General features: G+C 53.2%; 2 protein-coding genes across 2 annotated transcripts; one reads left to right on the top strand and one right to left on the bottom strand.

The window, feature by feature from the left end:
• Positions 1-986: 986 nt before the first annotated feature.
• On the top strand, positions 987-5,384 carry TGME49_257070 (hypothetical protein; the record flags this gene model as incomplete). The annotated part of the gene is made up of 5 exons (XM_002364913.1): positions 987-1,118; positions 1,707-1,843; positions 2,540-2,696; positions 3,360-4,312; positions 5,090-5,384. 5 exons carry the CDS (start codon positions 987-989, stop codon positions 5,163-5,165), a joined length of 1,455 nt encoding a protein of 484 aa, XP_002364954.1. The 3' UTR covers positions 5,166-5,384.
• Positions 5,385-8,001: 2,617 nt separating this feature from the next.
• On the bottom strand, positions 8,002-18,500 carry TGME49_257080 (3'5'-cyclic nucleotide phosphodiesterase domain-containing protein; the record flags this gene model as incomplete). Its single annotated transcript, XM_018781133.1, has 12 exons — positions 8,002-8,502; positions 8,915-9,073; positions 9,538-9,841; positions 10,464-10,693; positions 11,032-11,620; positions 12,130-12,317; positions 12,750-12,849; positions 13,386-13,487; positions 14,100-14,220; positions 14,533-14,617; positions 15,261-15,445; positions 16,094-18,500. The coding sequence occupies 12 exons, from the start codon at positions 18,498-18,500 to the stop codon at positions 8,002-8,004; spliced, it is 4,971 nt and encodes a 1,656-aa protein (XP_018636968.1).

The raw sequence follows: 18,500 nt of genomic DNA, 5'->3' as shown, positions 1-18,500 counted from the left end.
GAGTCTCTGTGGATGTGTACAGCTGCCATTGTTGTGTCGGCCTCCCGTTCCTCGCGTGTTTGAAAGCTCTCTTCACGCTCTTTGTTCAGCTTTATCTGTTCTCTCCGTCGAACCCCCGGGAAAGTGGACCCGTTGCGCCCGTCGAACGGGCCAGACTCTTCCGGGACTGAGGCGGGGTTCTCGAGTTCTGCTTCAGCCTCGGTTCACGTGCACGCTCTGTGTCGTGTTTTGCGCTTTTTGTTTGACTCTTTTGCGTCACTCGGCACCTGGAGAGCTCCTCCTCTTCGCTGTGGTTTTCTGAATCGGCGAGATGCTCGTGTAGTTAGTGCCCTTTCGTAAGAAGAAAGGGGAACTGGGACGTTCAGGTTGCGGCACAGAATCGTATCCATCCACGTGTACAAACACCGAAACGCAATTAGCCGTCGACAGCCGCAGACTCACGAGCACATCTGTTCATACTTGTGTGTGTATATTTTTCAAAGCACATCGTTCTGTTCTGCGATCGGGTTCGTCTGGTTTTCGGTTATGTGCATATATCAAGGAATGCCGCGAACGTTTGTTGAATGGGTTACAACGTTGTGTTTTATTTCTACGGTCGTCCGTTCGACGGCAACAGCTCTCGAACGCATCTGCTCTGAACTGCCGTGCATCTCTCGCAGGTTTTTGTTTGTTTCGCACCCCCGTCTATCGCGTCTTTATTCTTTCTAGCGCTTTTTGTGTCCCTCCAGAGATAATCCACGTGTCATTTTCCCCCTTTTTCCCCATAAGCATCTAGGAAAACTATAACTTCTTAAAGAGCCGGTGTCGGTTGTTTCTCCATCTAGAGAAACGACTTTTTCGTCATAGCCACGGTTCTCGAGATTTCTCTGCGTATATCGCCCTTCCGTCTGCTGCCCTCGTTTTCCTGGTTCTCAGTCACTTTTGCTTTTTAATCTCTGTCACTCTGGTTTTTCAAATTCTCTCCGATCCTCGCGTTCTTCCCCACGATGCCGTACCGATCGTCGTCTTCGCCCGCAGACATCGGGCTCTCCAAGTCCGAGTACGAGGACGCCGTCAACTTGGAAAAGTTGTATTTCCTTGCGAATAAAAATGACCGCTGCGCAAACTGCGGTCGCGGGGTGAGTCCGAAAGTCTTTTTCGCGGAGAAGCATCGGGAACTCCCCATCCAGACAAGGACGCGCACCGGCCTGACTCTCGAAGTCTGCGCATTTGCTTGCTTCGACGGAATGCGGTGCAAACGACAACAGACGCGCCTGCTATGTTTTTCTTTCTCCTGATATGTTGTTTTTGGCCATAATGTGTTAGTCTCGTCTCAAAGATGCAGCAATCCTCAAGTTAGGGTAACGCCCCCAGGTCTGCGTGTTCCCTGGAAACTAAGCAGGCCCACGAAGCGAGAAGAGAGAACGTCAGGGAGAAGCCGAGAGGAAATGTCATCGGGGAAGCAGGGTGGTGGGTGAAGAGTGTGAGAACTCGAAGCGAGGTACGGGGCAAAGGAGAAAAGGAAGGGTTCCGGTGAATGTCAGAAGGAAGTTCGTTCCGCGTCGAAGTCCTTTCTTTGCGGTTTTACCGGACAGGCAAGAACAGAGAGGGATAGGAAGAAGTCGTCGGCGCCGGTCAGTAGCTCAAATGAATGTTGCGGACTACAGAGGTCAAAAGTCTACGCGATGCATTTCATTTGGCGTTCTGTCTCTCTCTCATTTCTGCAGGGTGTGTCGGCTGTGGACGTTTCGAGGTACGAGTTCCTCTGTTCCAGTTGCTGCAGCGGCAAGAGCTCTGTGAAGAGAATTGGTGAAGACCGGTTTTCCTCTTTCGAGGTGAACAAATTGCACGCGAGATTCGACAGGTAAGGTCTCGTCTAATTGTGCTGAGCGTGGGTTTCTGGTTTTCTGCTTGGGCCGTGAACGCGGTGAAGACGCTGGCAGTTTAAGCGAGAGAATGGGACTGCGTAGCCTCGAGAGTGACCAATATGAAGTGGGACAGAGAAGTTACCTTTTTTACCCTCCGTACAAAAAACCGGTGTGGAGGATACAAAGGTCATAGCTAAACCGTGGACCGTAACTATCACGTTGAAAGAGCTATTGCCTCTGAACACAATCTAGGGTTCGAGCCGAACCTTAGAGGCCCCGCAAGAGAGACCGGAGGGTGGGTGTGCTTTCTTTCGCGGTCTGTGTATTCGTGCGAAACCGAGAAAATTCAGCGAAATCAACACGCATCATAATCCGAGCTGGACAAGGGAAAACGGATGTGGACGAACTGTCAGCGCACATAAGGTACTTAGGGTGTCTGCATGTGTTCAATATATATATATATATATAGGCAATAGGTACTAGGGTAGGTCTCTGGAAGACCTGGTTGGGAGAGAAGCCTTCGCGGCTGAAGGAGTAAAACAAAGCTCTTTAGGTATGGCCAGCGAGCCGGGAAAAGCCTGCACGCATGATGGAATGCCTGTCTGGTGCTTGATAGCGAAAAACGAGTAGAAAAGGCGTGGATGTTTTCGAGGGCGGTAATAGCGGAGGGTTGCGTTCTTTCTTCTATTCAGAAACACTCACAGAGGCCGATCTGCAGCCTCGTATTCGCGAAGCGGAACATCCGGAAGTGGAGGCGCGCGAAGGAGCGACCGTCGAGGAGAGAGACGCAGCAGCCACCGTCCTCCCGTCCCAGAACTCTCCGAAGGAAGCGAGTCGGATTCTGGAGATGTACGTGATATGTTGAATCAAGAGCGCAACAGACATGCTGCGGAAAGTGACCTAAACACGTAGACGTGTGTAGATTCTCATTTGAATTCCATTCCTACTATTTACATGGTGTTACGTGGTGGGCATGGAGCCAAACGTGGCACAAAATGTATGGCGATACAATCACAGTAATACGTCTCTATCTCTATATACTACTTCACCACTGTAGACACTTCACTCTCAAGATTTACATGTGTTTTTGAGTATACTCGTATTTATATGCAGAGCTATGTTTCTATGGTTAGAGGACGTCGGCAGTATAGATCCATACCCTCTTGAGTCCTCTTGGTGCGCCTGGAGGATGTTTCTCAGACATTGTTAGTCGCCAAGATCCCTTGGATTGTGCCTGAACGTGTCTAAGCCAGCGTGCATGCCAAAGGAGCAGTGTTCTCCACTGGTTCCTCCGTTCCCTGCCATGACACAGGCCTCCGATGTAAGAAGTATGCTGTTTGGGGAGGAGTACAACACTAAATCAGAATATTATACTTCTTACCCAAGTATTCACCGATTCAGTGTCCTGTCCGTTTCGAGTCCTCAATTGCTTTGGCGTGAACTAGGCTTCTCCGTGTACCTAGTCTGAGCACATGGGTTTCACCTCGTCGGTTCTCTCTCGTGTGTATCCAGGATTCCCCGCCGCCCCCGCGTCGGAGTCGCTCCATGCCCCGAGGGTCTGTACGGTCGCCGCGTCATTCTTACCAGCGAAGCTCGTCGCATCGTCCAGATCCGTTTGACACTTTTGAAGAGGCCAGCAACGCGAGTTGGGGCGGACCGGCTCAGGCCGCCGCACCGGCTTGGGGAGTCGATTTCGGGTCCAGCCAGGGGGCGGCCCAGAGGGCTCCGCAGGTGGGCCTCGGGGGCCAGGGGACCTCCCCCGCGGGGATGCTAGGTCTAGCTCCCGTGGCGCCTGCTCCCTCTTTCGGGCAGGGGTTCCAGTTTCCGGGCATGGCTGGAATGGGGAACCCCGCGTTCATGGGAGCCGCTCAGGGTGCAAGCCCTCAGGCTTGGGGCCAGAACGCCTTCCTCGCGTCGCAGTACCAGGCGATGCTGCGGCCGCAGTTCCCCGGGGCGGCCGGGCGAGATGCGGGCGTCGCGTTTCCGGGATCTGGGCCCACCGCCCAACCCCCAGGCATGATGGGGCAGAGTCCGAACTACCTGCTCGCTGGAGCAGCGGGTCCCATGCGCCCCACGTCCCCTATGAACTTCCCAGGGCCTCAGGCCCAGCCGGGCCAGCGCGGAGTGAATCCTTTCTTGACCATGGGCGCGGGACAGCAGGCGACCCACCCTGGGACCTCGCCCTTCCAGGCTTTTCATCCCACAGGCGCTACCCAAGTGGGGGGCAACGCGATGGGAGGTGCTCCGATGAATCCTTTCCTCTCGGTGCAGAAGCCGTCGACGGCGACTGGGGGCCTGGGAGACGGGGGCATGTTTGGAGGAACCAGCCTCGACTTTGCGTCGCAACACCAGACCCAGCACATGCGACAGCAGGGACCGGGCGCAGCCGGCGTTGTGCACTTTGGGGGAGGCCCTCCAGCGGCGCCCAACCCGTTCAGCAGCATGGGCGTGGCCACTCCGCAAAGGTAACGACCTGTGCATCGAAAGAAGCGAAACGAGGGGACAAGGGGCAATAGATACGGCGTGCGTCACCAGATGTTTGTAACGAGCAGTGAGTGTCGAGCTGGTGGGGACCATTTCGATTCCCATATTCAAAGGCAACCCTGTTTATCGAGTTTCAGAGAAACGACCCGTAAAAACACTCGGACCAACTTTCACGCACGAGTATCAGCCGACAAGCGGTCACCCATCTTTGGTCGACTGGTTTTCGGGATATCTCTTTCGGGCCATGTCTACGTAGTTCTGTGTATATTTCGTGGGCATCCTGAAGCCGTGAAAGCCACCCTCGCGCAGATGATCGTCGTGGGGGTTTATGGGACATGTTAATTGTGGTGGGGGGAATCCGAGAGGAAATGTGTGTAGAGACGAGCAGTTCTGGTGTGGAAAAGGGACGAGTGAATCGCGAGAATCTGATGGATTATCTAAAGTCAATCGCCGTGCCACAAGACACGGACCAAATCTTCATGCGGCGGGTGTTGTTGTGCGTTGGCGCATCAAGCCGGTCTCGAGCTAAGGACCCAGCCTTTCGAGCGACATGAGACAAATGAGCCTGACAGAAACTGTTACACGTGTAGGTGTAGAATGCCACCGTTGTGCTGCCTGAACGGTTCTCTATAGTGCTCGAGATTTTCGGGAGGCACAGGCACCGTGTTCCCGGCTTTGATGCATTTTTGAGTCTTGCAGGGTTGCTTGCAGTTGCCGCATTGTCATGTTGCTTTTGTATGTGCTGCCTTTTGTCGCAGATCGATGGCCCTTACGAACGAGGCGAGGCCCGGAGGCGGTGTGGGCGGGAACCCGTACAACACGTCCCTGTGGTAATGGTTTCTGACAAATCTCCTTCTTGTTGTATATATATATATATATATATATATGCATATATAAATACGCAAGTCGGCAATACGGGCCGTTTTTCCTATCAGGTATTTATCACCGTTCCCTGTATGATGCACTTCGTTTCGTGGAGCAGAGACAGCGTTGAGGGGACCGGCCCGTCTGGCACGAAACACAAAGCAGACAAGGTGTGGATTGAGAGAGTAAGGGGGTCTGTGTTGTGTCAATCATCCGCGCGTCGAGAATGAAAACTTCTCTTTCAAGGGTTTTGAAGACAGCGTCAGCTGTGAAGAGAGATTTTTCCCTGTTTAACCGGCACGAGAGGGACGTAGAGGCGTTTGTGGACAGAGTTGGAGGCTTCTTGTGGTATCTTCAGGTTTCAAAGAAAAGCAAGGCATGTTCGCATTTCGCGCGATGTGACTAGAGTGTTTTTAAATGCCGATACTAGTATCCGGCTGACGCATTTTCGACGAAGTCGGAAGAATGCATGCAGCGGAGGGTTCGCGAGGGACAGTGCACCCACACGTACGCTAGTTGCCTTAATCTGCCGTATGCATCAAAATGCACGATCAGTGTCTTGCATATGTGGATGTCGCGACCCAATCGCTATTCTTTCGTATTTCTTTAAACTCCCTCTCAATTTCAGTTCTTGTAACACACGTGTGCAGGCAAACCCAATGTCACGCCAACGGGGGTTTAACCACTTCGCTCGCCCCCACTGGTTGCGTGAGGGGATTGACGCGTCCTCAGTGCGAACGTTTTATAAACCCAGGGGTTTTGCATCGTTCCCACACCTATGAGACGTCCGCGTTTTGCTGAGCACCCACAACTATCACCGTTTTCTAAACCCTAAGCATTCTATGTTACTCTGGACCTCCTCGTCGCGTATCGTGCCGGTTTGGTTGTCGTCCCACTGGGAGTAAATGATTAAACATATTCAGGTAGAGTAAACGGTGAGGCACAATCACACAAAGTAACCGATGAGACACGTTCAGTTACGGTAAAAGATTAGGCGCATCCTCACAGTAAATGGTCAGACATATTCCACCTAAGAGGAAACGATTAGGCACGTCCGATACAGAGTAAACGGTTAAACACGCCGGCTGTCGCTGCACAAGCACCCACAACGCAGTCGCATCCTTTTGTCAAAGAACTTTTTCTCTGTTCCAGTCCACCGGGCTGAACTCATTCAACGGACTGCGGAGGGTGCAACCTTAAGTCGTCCCGGGTCCCGGCACTCTAGCTGTTCGGTTGCCTCTGTTTCGGTGGAATCCCGGTGTGTCACTTCTTTCATCAAGAGTAAGATCCTTTTTCACAGGGTCCTGCCACATGCCGATGAGAAAGAGACACTGGGAAGACAGCGTAAACCGGGAAGCGTCCTTTCGGCTCGAACGTCACTTTCTCTGCGCTGCCTCCCAGCGTCTCTGTTTTCCTATCTAGTGTTTCAGGAGATCTATTAATAGTGCAGCGGAGAGCGAAGTGTAAAGTACGGAGAAAAAGGCGAGAAGCGCGACCGTCTCTGATCATGATTGTTTCAGGTGTCGATGCCACAGAAACAAACGGAATAAATGAAATACCGAAGTTCAACCGGGAAGTTAGCGTCTAACAGATTTAAACGCAGAGGCGGCCATCAACTGCTGTGCGGGTTCCGTTTACCACTTCGATGTACGCTGTTAGTCGCTGAAAGACTGGCCGGCTGGCTCCGCGGGGTCCTGTCTTTTGTCTTGTTTCGGAAAGACCTACTAGGAGAAAGGCTCGAGATTATTGGTTCCAGGTGGCTGGTTCTGACCATACTAACATTTGAGCAGCAGTTTTCTTTCGCTGTCAACAAGAGTGATTAGAGTACTCCAGATATTACTTCTAGAAGATAACTGATATCTGTGGGTGATACGAGTTTCGCTCTAGACGAGAAAAACTCAGAACCATTTGTACAAAAGTCTTTGGTGCCAGACTGCTGCTTGTGAAAGCGTCATCAGCGTCAAGGTCTTCTTGTCCTTTGTATAAAGCTGGTAAACCTTGTCAAATCCCTTGTATCTGTTCAGCTCACTGCGAACAGACAACACGGTTTCTGGAAATGAGAGATCGTGCAAACGGCAAGGAGCGAGGTGTGTTTAAAATCCAGATCCACCATTCATTGTCCAGAGAGCTGCCAGCAAGAGCCCACCCGGTGTTTATTTTGCTGGGGCTGGTGTCGCGTTTGCGAAACTGCCCCGGAGGTCAGTGGCGACACATTTCACATGTTTCGATGTCTGTTATACGTCTGTTGTCAAGAGACACCGGAGAAAAACCGACGTGACCCCCCCAGGCGAAGCGCTCTCTCGTCTTTCTTCGCCCGGAGGAGGTGCGTCGAACCTATGACTGTACGGTACGTGGAAAAACCTGACTTGGGTGTGCACAGGAATGCAGACGATTCAAATTTCAATCGCTTTGATGCTCTGAAATCCAAAAAACGGCTCGCACCGCTTGCACACCTCAACATATTTGATTCACAAGCTATATGCAACCCCGTGGCTCGCCGCGTCTACACACTGCCGAGACAAAAGTAGTCCCACGGCTGTGCGCGTCAGAGGCGGCGACAGAGCGCAAGAACACAACATCCTGGTCGCCCCGCACGACGGGACCAAAAACGACAACTTGAGTGACAGTGACAGTGTCGGCGTTACCAAGGGAACCTTCCCGCGCCGGCCGCAGAAGCGCGTGCTACGCTATACTGTATAAATTTGTACGAGAACGCGCGCAAGTCATTGTGGAAAAATGCCGCATTCCCGCAAATGGCTGTTGGTAGATCTGTCCCTGAAAGCGCTTTTGGCTCTCGATATAGGCATCATGTCTTGCTCTTCTCGGGCTTCTTCTCGTCGCGACGCTTCCCCTGGCTCTCCGCCTCCTTCCCGCTAGCATCCGCCCCCGCAATCCTGCTTCGTCTGCGGTCGCCTGTCTTCGAGCCGACGGCCCCAGCGGACTTTGGAGTGCATGCGCCTGCTTCAGACTCTTTCTTTTCGGCGCTTTCCGCGCCACCCGCTTTCCGGGTCTCGCCGCCCTCCTCGGTCGTCTTTGCTTCAGAGGATTTTGGCGAATTCCCGGCCGCCGGCTTTTCCAACGCCTCAGCCGCCTCCTTCCACCGGGCGAGGTTCGACGACAGCGTTTTACAAATCTTCCCACGCACGCCCCCGCGCCCCTTCAGCAAATCTTCGATACTGCACACGCTGTTGAAGAGCGGTTCCACCACCAACTCGATGAAGCGGTACTGGGACTGAGGGAACCGATCTTTCTGTCGACGGTCAAAAATATCCATCACGTTCATTCCCTGCCGACGTTCTTCGTCACCCTGCACACAGAGGTCAGTTGCGAAAAAAATATGCCCTTTGAAGCAAACGCGAAACATGGTGCCACTCAAAAGCCTTTTGGTATCACACGCGGACAGCAGGGCGCAAAGTCGACACAAGACAGCGCCAGCACACCTCGTTTCTACAAACCGAACAGTGAACAGTGGGAGTTGATGAGACAAACGATCAACCAGGGGATACAAAGAGCTGTCCATGCGGAATCAACTCAGACGCGTTGCGCCCATTCATCAGCGAATGGTTCTTTGCTCTGGTCAAGCAGACAAGGCACAGAAAGAACGAATCGACCGAAAAGCACACTTTCGAAAACAGATTCACGAAGGCTCTACAGACGCACGGAACTTCCAGAATACCCTGCACGATCGTCGGCATCGCGTGTTGGTTCGGTTTGCCTACCTGCTTGAAAAACTCTTCGCAGAGACACTCGGCCCAGCGTTTGTGGTTATCCCAAAAAGTTGCAGTATGCGCAAGATCGGCTGCCTTGATGCACCCTTGGAAAAGCAACCACCGGTCGCCTTCGTTGTTCACGTCGAAGTTTCCGGATTCCGCGCGTACCTGGAGACACCAAGTCATATATGGACAGTTTCACGGGAAGCATGCACGCATATTCGGCTGTCCGTTTCCAGCCGTGATAATTGAGGCGAACGTACGGAAACTAATGGTAGCAGATCAATCCACTTCAACTGCAGCAACGCAATAATTTCTTCAGCTCGCAAAACCCAACTGCGTTGCCTTGCTCAACCTCCAGCTTCCGCACGATAAAAATGTGTCTGTCTTTTCGTGCCCTCAAGAGAGGCCTCTCGGTAGTCCTTTGTGGCATGCATACAACCACTCAAGGACAGTGAGAATAGGACTCTACCGCGAGAGGCGTTCTCCAACCCCAGGAGCTGTTGCACATTTGTGGACGCGCCATATGTTCGCGAGCCTAAGTTGTCGCTCTCTCGAAGCGGAGTTCGCTAAAGTGAAAAAAAATGTGGCATGTCCGCCTTCCCGTAGCTTCCCTCGTTTTCCGTGCTTACCCTTAGCCGGCTGACGTAGGATATGTGTTTGCTCATATCCGTGGAGAGAATAAGGCCAATGATGTTTTGGCGCATGTACTGGTAGACTTCCTTCGCGAGGCCGCTGAAGATGTTGTGGTCTTCGTTGATGCCCGCCGTTCGGAAACAGCAGGCAGCGTGGTAGTTCTCCAGGACAGCAATGTCGTTGTAAGTCGTCGCGAGCAGGGACTGTGAACTAATGAGATACTGGTTGTTCAAACCCGGATGGCCCACGTCGTGCGCCACAGATGCAATGATCAGACACAGTTCGTCGACGTACGTCAGACTGCATGCAGACAGGAAACACCAGAGCATGGAATCGTGGAAGACGGGCACCTTGGAGAAGGAGCTCCTGCCATGTGTAGTGTGGAAAAGAAACCACAGTCGTTTTCCGGAAGCGCTGGTGTGTGGACTTTGGCGCAGGGGCGCCGGTACCACGGACAGCTACCAGAAAACACAACGCCTTCAAGCTGAAAAGCAAACGAAATATCTGTACTGAAACCGGACAGGCGACGCATGCATGCACCTTCCAGGGAAAATGCGGGCAAACTGAATCGAGACAAAGGCTAAAAAAAGAGGCGAAAAGGCACCCCAGTGGAAACACGGACTCAGGAAATCTTGAAACGCGAAAGTCGTAGTGAACGCCAAAACGAATAAAACGCACATACGAAGCTGGAAGTACAATCTAAGATACGTGTAACGCGAATAGGATCAAACAGGCGAAGTTCGACAGAAGCTTGAAAGTAGACTTGTCTTCTCCGACAGGTCAACAAACGACCGTAGACGACATGCAAGAAGTCAAGTGTGTAAAGAAACCACCCGCTGTGGTTGTTATCTCGGTCTCAAAGTAAACCTGTGTTAAGCGTGCGAGTTCCAGATAATGTGTGTCTTTGTGGAGCGGCGCTTACGCTTGTTTGGAGGGCAGAACTTCGTTTACAATGATCAAGCAGCAATGAGAAACCATAGCTGCATGCAGTTGATTGTGGTAAGGATTACTGGGGCAGTACTGTTGCTGAAGACACCTGAGATAACACCGCACGACCTGCGGGCTACACCGAAGACCTTCTGGCCGCAGCAGCGGGAGAAGCTGAACTTGGCCAGTCACCAAGAGGGCGTTGTTGTTCACGCGTTCGTTGAGCTGAGAGACAAAGCAGATGCGCAAAACAGAACAAAATCAGATAAAACGTTACCATTGTAACTAGGGCAACGCAATAGCCCTTGGATTCAGTAAAAAATACATTCGAGATCCAAATATGTGGTCCACCTCGTGGTACATACTTCTCAGCAGAAGGTAGGTTTCCAAAACTTACGATTTCTCATTCTGTGATCCGTAACGGTCACTCGGTAGCTTGGATGTCCAGTCTCCACATACCGACATTTTACGGTTCCAATGATAGATCCACTTCTACGACACGAGCAGAAACCAACTCAGGAGACGCTCCACATCTTGGAAAACGACCTTCAGCGCGATCATACCTCAAAGAAGTCCAGATCCCAGGCAACTCCAATGGCGGCCTTCATGTGATCGGGCAGGTCGATCATGGGATCCTGGCGTAGAGTTCGAGTAGCGTCACACTCGGATTTTTCTCGCAAATCGTGTTTCACATTGCTCGTCACCGCCAGGTCGCCTGAGGTACTCTCCGCGTGACGGGGAGAAACGTCTTTCGAAGTTTTTCCAAAACCTTCTCCGAGCACGCCTCCCTCCGGCGCTGTGACGCATGAATGGCCTGCCGCAGCATCGTGGTACCGACTGCTTGGAAGCGCATGCGTGGAGGCTGTCAGAGGTGCATCGACCGTCACATTCCGCGGTGCCACGTTCCCCAGACACAGCGTAGAACATGTCGACTGCAGAATCGACGAATTCAGAGTGCATGCATTCTGCTCCGAGTCCCTTCCCACCGGCCCGCAGCCGCTGAAGGACGCGCTACGCCCTCGCCAGTCGCGCAGCAGCGACCGCTGAGCGTCGTCCTGGCCCTCGGGGAGAAACCGAAGAAGCTCACTCATTTCCTCCGTGTTCATTTGGGCGTGATACAGGTTGTTGACGTTCGTCACAATGTCCAGCACTCTGCGATAGGGGAACATAGAAACCCAGCGCGTGCAGTGTGAGAAACCGCGCAACATTGACGAGGACGCAGACGCATCAACGATCATCGAGAATTAAAGAGCCAGCAAGCGAATGCGCAGACTCTCCCAGACGGCGAGTCGCAGTTAAAGCAGTTTCTTCATCAGCTTCGGGAACTGCTAGCCCTCCTAGAGGGCACAGCCGCCTAAAATGCATCTCCTTGTTATGGATAAGGTGCAGCAAGGAACAGCCGCGACCGACGTGGAAACAAAGCACTCCCTCACTGGACGGCATGTTAAAGCGGCTGACAGTGTTGCTACCAACCCAGTGGAGTGTCAGTTAAGACAGGCACATATCTTTTTTTTCTACTCCACTGAACTGGTTTTTACGATACACAGAATGGTTGAATTTCAGTAGTCGAAGACATCACTATGCCACAATCAACACTAAAGTGCGAGCATGGACAGAACGGCGAATGAACCAACAGCTTCTGTCTCCCCCGTCGAACGTACTGTCCTTGAATGTCAGCCACTTGCTCGAGAGCCAGCTGCTTGCTTTGTCGACTGGAGCCGCTGACGCATGCGTGACGCAGAAGGACTTGCGATTGACGCACAAGCATTGCTAACTGCTCGATGCCTGTTTTCGAGGTCCGGTGCGAGTGCAGCTTCTGTTCCGCTGCTCGTAACCGTTCCAAGCCATCCTGAACATATCAAATGGGTGAACGAAACGATCTGCCACATCTGTCTGCGACGGTCGAGAGATTCGGTTTTCGCGTCTGTCTCTCTCGTTCCAACGATAAAGAAAAGAACAGTGAAACTCGCCATACGCGTCTATCCTATCCCATGTTGGAAGAGAATCTCCCAACCGCATGCAGCGGCAATTTAACCGCTCTCAGCGACCTGCATGTTTCCTGATTCAGCATGGAATCCCGGAGTGAGTCATAAACTACGGGGACCCGTGCCAGTACACGTGTGCATTTGTACATGGATTGATATGAATTTCTCTTGAACACCGCCGACCTCAAAGAGCTCTCTCTTAGCAGGCGGTTCCGGTTTCCTTTCGTATTGGTCCTTCTGCCTTGCAAGTTCTGCCAAAGGTGTGGTCTCAATCTAGAAGTGAATCTGAGACGCACCTTCCATCTCATGTAGAGTTGCCGATGAGCAACCTCCATCTGAGCGCGCCCCAAGAAGCCGCAGACGATGAAAAGGCATGTGCTCACCGCACAGATTGGCCTAAAGAAAAAACATCCAATCGTTCACGAAATCTGTATCCGGATGACCAGACAGTAGGCAGATGCTGGACAGGCACGCGCGTCCAATCCGATGTTTTTGCCACCGCTTTCCTCTCCTGACCAGACTATCAGCCACGAGGTGCCTCGAAGAAACGACACAAAAAAAGACGGTCACCCTGGTTCTGGCGCATCGTGCGAACGCGAAGACGCAACTTGAAGACGCTTTGTCACCTCATTTGACAAATGTCTGACTGCGGACTACGCTGAGGGAGAGCATCGTGGGAACAACACTCTTGTCTCAAATGCGTTTTGTGTCCGTGTCCTTCTCGAAAGAGTTGGCACTCTCAAAAACTTGGACGCGATTGGCGCATACACATCTCGTTTTCGGGCGCGACAAAAGAAGGAAAATAGGGGCTCCGCATGACCGCTCACTGTCCCAGAGTGCTTCTGTGAGACAGCATCGTGTTTTGGCATGGTCTCTTTTTAGAGTGAATCACAGTTCGCCGCAGTTGCCGGGGAGGGAAGGGAGGCGCGTACCCATCTGACGAAATACACTGAGGGTAGAGACAGACGGAGAGCACGCAGCAGCCGATACACCCGAGGATGTGGACCGTATGCATAGCCATCGACGGTAGTGTCCTGCAGAGAAGACAGCAAGAGAACCGGAGAAGACAACGAGGTGAACAGAACACGAAGCCGTTAGTGAATCCAAAGAGAGCAGCTGGGTCGGGGGAAGGAACCCACAAAACTAAAGCCGAAAGCGTCCGCGACTTATGGTTCAATCCAGTGCCACAAAGCTCAGACACTCAACGCACAGGTCGATAATTACAAATTTCAGAACAATTCTTGTCGCCCGCGCAGACGACACTGCGTCTCGAGAAGTACCCTCGAAGAAGCGAAGAGCAGGCAAAAAATGTAGCGCGTCGCTGCTGTTTGCCAGTATCGCTGGAGAGTATAACTCAAGTTGCACAGTTACTGCGTCATGTGAAATGAAGGACACACGACTACGAGCGAGGACGTAAGCGGGTCTCCATATTCCACTTTGTGGCTTCGATTTTCCGCAAAAGACAAGTGCTCTGCTGATGTCCTGCGTGCGGATTTAGTGAGAAACACGCAGGCAGCGCAGGGACGTTGCAACGGCCTCAAAGTGAACCGGAAAACAATAGAAGAAACGTGCCGCCACAACTTCACTGGATCCCCCGCAGGCGCGTTCCTATGCGCCAAGACCAGGAAGGCAGAAGCCAAACGCACCTAACAGGCAGCATCATATCGATGACGATGACGTGGAAGAGACAACAGAGCGATAGCAGAACAAGCTCCGAGGAAAGCGCTCGCGGCGCGGAAGTAAACGCGACTGGTCTCTCTTCACCGTCTGCAAAAGCACAGCACAACCGGCACCTGACACCATTCCTGTCAAAGAGCTTCCGAATTTCATCGCACGCTTGTTACGATTGATACGCATGGATACTACTAAAGTGACTCACAGTTTAGCCGCTACTGCTTGGGGAGGAGGGGGTGGGGGGAATACCTGCATTGTTGCACGTCATGTGGTTCCACTCTACGACGAGAAAAGCAGCCTGCCTCGGCTCCAGAGTGGGGACGCAACTCGAGCGAAACCTGAGAAGAAAATTTATCCGTTTTTACAAGTGGCGCCCACAAAAACCGGAACTCAAGAGAGGCTTACCTCCAGCTACCACGGCGTCTGCGTCTCCAATTCCTTCGCTCATGAAGGCCACGCAGACCATCCCGCAGATGCGCGCCAAGAGTGCCTAAGAATGCGTTTGCAAAAAGTTGGAAGACAACTGTTATGTTTCAACGATTTAAATACTTTTGGAAGAACATTCTTGAATATAATTTATGTTTATGTAGCGAAACATGCACATCAGATTTCCTCAGTTAGAACAACGTATAAAGCAAAAATTAGATTCGCTTTGTTTGTATAGAAATACGGATAGAACAAATCAGGTATTTTAACGTGAAAGACAGTAGTTAATCTACCACTCGTGCATACTCGATGGCTGAACGAAATATGCATCCTCCAATCACAACGCCGGTATCAAAGACATCCCCACAAGTCTCCTCGCCCCCAGTGAAGCCTCACGGCGCGTCCACCGAATGCTTATGATTTAGAGTTTAGCGTGTCCACGCACACTAGAGGCGCTTCACCCTGGCGTCGCAGGTTTAGGATTGTGAATATTAAGGCTCAACGGTGCAGTGCAAAAGCGTCTGCGCGCATGCGAGACAAACGCGTTTGTCTCTATAAAGGCGTGTGTCCTTTTCCTGTCACGAAGAAGTTCCCAGTGACATGTGTGCATGTCCTGTTCAGGTCTGCCTTGACATATTCGGCGCAGGCTTTCAACAGCATCGCCATGCACCTCACCCGCGTGTCACTTTTTTCTCCACAGCACTTACTAGTACAATCATCGTAAACGACCAACTCTCGAGACGATTCTTCACACCCGGAATGCGGCCCCCCGCTGCCAGCAAGCTGTAGACGATGATGTGAATCACTAGGCAAACGGCGATAACGACGAAGATGAGGTCAAAGTTGACAAGTCCGTAGTACGAGTACTGTCCCTGGCTATCGACGAGGAAGCCTGGCAAACAAGGAACAGAACACAAGTCGGCTTGGAGACACCACAGAGAACGCTGAAAAGAGAAACGAGGAACCACGTCAACGACAATGACACTGTGAGAATACCGCAGCCCCGAATACAGAAAACGGATAGGCCGGTTTTCTGCGTGACCGTGAGGACAGTCGCGTCCGTAATCCAACATGTATGTCCGTCGCGATGATGCATTATGGAACAAAGGATACAACAAAAAAAGCATCCCAGACATGGAACAATCCCTGAAGACTTGGGCATTGTGGTCCACATATGTGACACCCGCAAATGCGGAAGACACGCTTCCAGACGCAAAATGACCCAAGCGAGCGTAGAAAAGCGGGTGTGGCTCTAGAGCGAATCCTTCGCTGCACAATTGGCGACATGGCGACCAGAATTCACATCTGTTTTTGCGTAAGTCATCCTCCGGTGGCTCCACAGGCGGGAACCATAATCTCGCGCTCCGCCTCTTTCGAACCTCATCCCAACTCTGTCTCCGTCTTGCTTATTCTCTCGGGTAGCAGAGATCTGTTGTCTCTCGCAATTGGCCCGCCCTGTTCTCATTCCCCGTTGTTGGTATTGATCTAGGAGATTTGGGTCCTCCCCCTTCGCGGGGCCGCACGGATGAAGGTCACTTACTTCTTTGAACAAGTCGCCAGGAGATTTGCAGGATTTCGACGAGCAGCAGAACCATTCCTACAACCATGAGACGGAACGGAAAAAGTCGGTTGAGGTATTGGCGATACGCTTCTTCCTCAGTTCGATATTCGAAGGCAAGAGGCGATGATCCTCGCGAACTCCACACGGAAGCCCGGCCGCGCCCGTGTCGACTCTTGGTTTGCGTCGGCAATGCGAGAGCGGCGTCTCCGTCTCCAGTATGCCCACCTGCGCTTTCTGCTCCGTGTCTCCACCCGCATCGCAAATCTTCTCGGTTCCTTTCCGCGAGAAGCATCACTTTCCTGCGTAAGTGGTTTTGGTCCACTGGCTCCTCATTCGCCGTCGCTTTCGCGTCCCCCCCGCCGCAATCCACTGCCTCCGACGCACACTCCTGTTCCAACGGTTGGGTCGTTGCCCACTGAAACGAAGCGGGTTTGACAAGACTGAATGTTTGGGAATGTGTGTGGCGGCCTTCGAAGACACCTCGACGGGGCGACGCTCCTGCCTCGTGGGCGGCGACCACGAGGCAGCCATCCGCGGAAGAGGACCTGTGTCTTCCACAGCCTGCAGGCGACCGGCTTCTCGTGTGTCTGCGCGCGGCGTTCCACTGATGGTCCGCCGCCACGGATCCTTCGAAGCAGTGTGCAACCGCGTCGATGTCGCCTCTGCTTCCCGAAAACGAGTCATAGTACGTCGAACCCCAGTCGTCGCCGCCCCACATCTCGAGAAAGCGCGAGACATAACGTCGAATGGGCCCTGGAGGGTCGCCCCCCAGCTGGCGGCCCTGGTCGGCGCCGGACAGGCAGAACGCGACCTTCTCGGCTTCGCGGTCTCGGCAAGTCTCCAAGGGACTGGAAGGTTCGGGCAGCTCTTTGGCGCCTTTTTTCCGGTGCATGCGCGGGACAGTGTGGAGCGCGTTCACGCCGGAAAGCTGTGCATCTTTCGAGGGTGTCGTGACCGTCCTTGAGTCCCGCCACTCAGCTTCTTGGGGATTCTCTGCATGTCCAGCGTCACCTGCCGACTCGCCGTTTCTGTGTTGTCTCACATGCAATTTCTTCGAGCTCCCGATGCAACGGAAGCATGTCTGAGGCCCTCTGGAGTCCTCGTTCTCTTTGCTGCAACATCTCTTACCACGGGAGTCGCTCTGGTGGAACACAGACGAGACCGGTGATGCGACGGCCAGCTCGAGATCGCTTTCGTCCACTCGGTTGGGTACCCTCGCAGGCAATCCGCCCTCGAGGTTTTCTGACAAAATTAAACTCTTCCTTGCTCCTTGATTCCTCTGTCCACTGTTCTGCCCAGACCGAGTCTTCCTTTGGTTGGCAGTTACCTCGGAAAGCCGCCCGCTGCCGCGGATAGCTGAGGACTTCCTATTTTCTTCACGCCAGCCACTTCCTGCGCAGGATTCAGACGCCTGTGCAGGTGGAAGCCGACAGTTCGAGTTTGTAGGCCTCGGCTTCCCGTGGACAGCCACTAGAGCAAGGAAGCGAGGGGTTTCGTCTGAGCGCGCGGAAACAAAGGTATCGGAGCCCGTGGAGTGGCACACGCAGCTTGGCGACGACATCGACTCCAGAGAGGAAGCTGGGGACGAGTCGCCTCCGGTGCCTACTTCCCTTAATCGAAAGTCTGCACCCTCAATGCTGTCCGGATGCGGAGACCGAGATCCCGACGACGACGGAGACAGTGCAATGGTGGCAAGCGACGGAGGCCGAATGGAGTCGTTATCCGTTGCTCCAGTGTCATCAATGTGCAAACAGCGGTTCGCTCCGGCGTCTGGCACCCCGCCTCCAGGCGACGGCTGGATCGGGGCGTGCTCGACCGGCGGCGCATGCACCAATGCAGAGGCCCACGGAAGCGCTCTCAGCGCAGTCACGAATGCAGCAGAGTTGGGGCGAGTCTCCCAAGCTTGGCGGCCGCAACGGAGTCTGAACTGCGAGTTCGAAGACCGATCTTCTGACGCGTTGTTCATCTCTCCATAGGGCTCACCAGCGGCCTCCACATCGTGGTATCCGTGATGAAGGTCCTCTGCGTTTCGAGGCAGAGTGGACGCGGCCGTCAGTTTCGGCGAGGGTCTGTGTTTGTCGACACAGATTTCCGGCATGGCCGTGTCGTCAGCTGTAGAGTCCGATCTTCTCCGTCTCAAACATCGCTCGTGCTCTAATACAGAGCCCCGCCCCACCGCAAACCGATCTCGGAAAGGGTCTGCATACGGTGAAGTCACACTGTCTGAGCCAGCAGGACCGGGTGCGACAGTCACGTCGCTCCCCGCGCGTTCTAGGTCTACACAACTAAGCATTTTAGCCTCAGGCGCGGAGCCTGGCAGAAGGGTAGACGAAGGCGCAGACGGTGGAGAGCGCTGACATTCGCCCAGATGGCCTCGCCGCTCCAT

This window comes from Toxoplasma gondii, chromosome VIIb, assembly GCF_000006565.2.
Source record: "Toxoplasma gondii ME49 chromosome VIIb, whole genome shotgun sequence".
Classification (NCBI taxonomy): domain Eukaryota; phylum Apicomplexa; class Conoidasida; order Eucoccidiorida; family Sarcocystidae; genus Toxoplasma; species Toxoplasma gondii.
The sequence above is the reverse complement of the archived record's forward strand: the minus strand, read 5'-3'. Positions and strand labels throughout refer to the sequence as shown.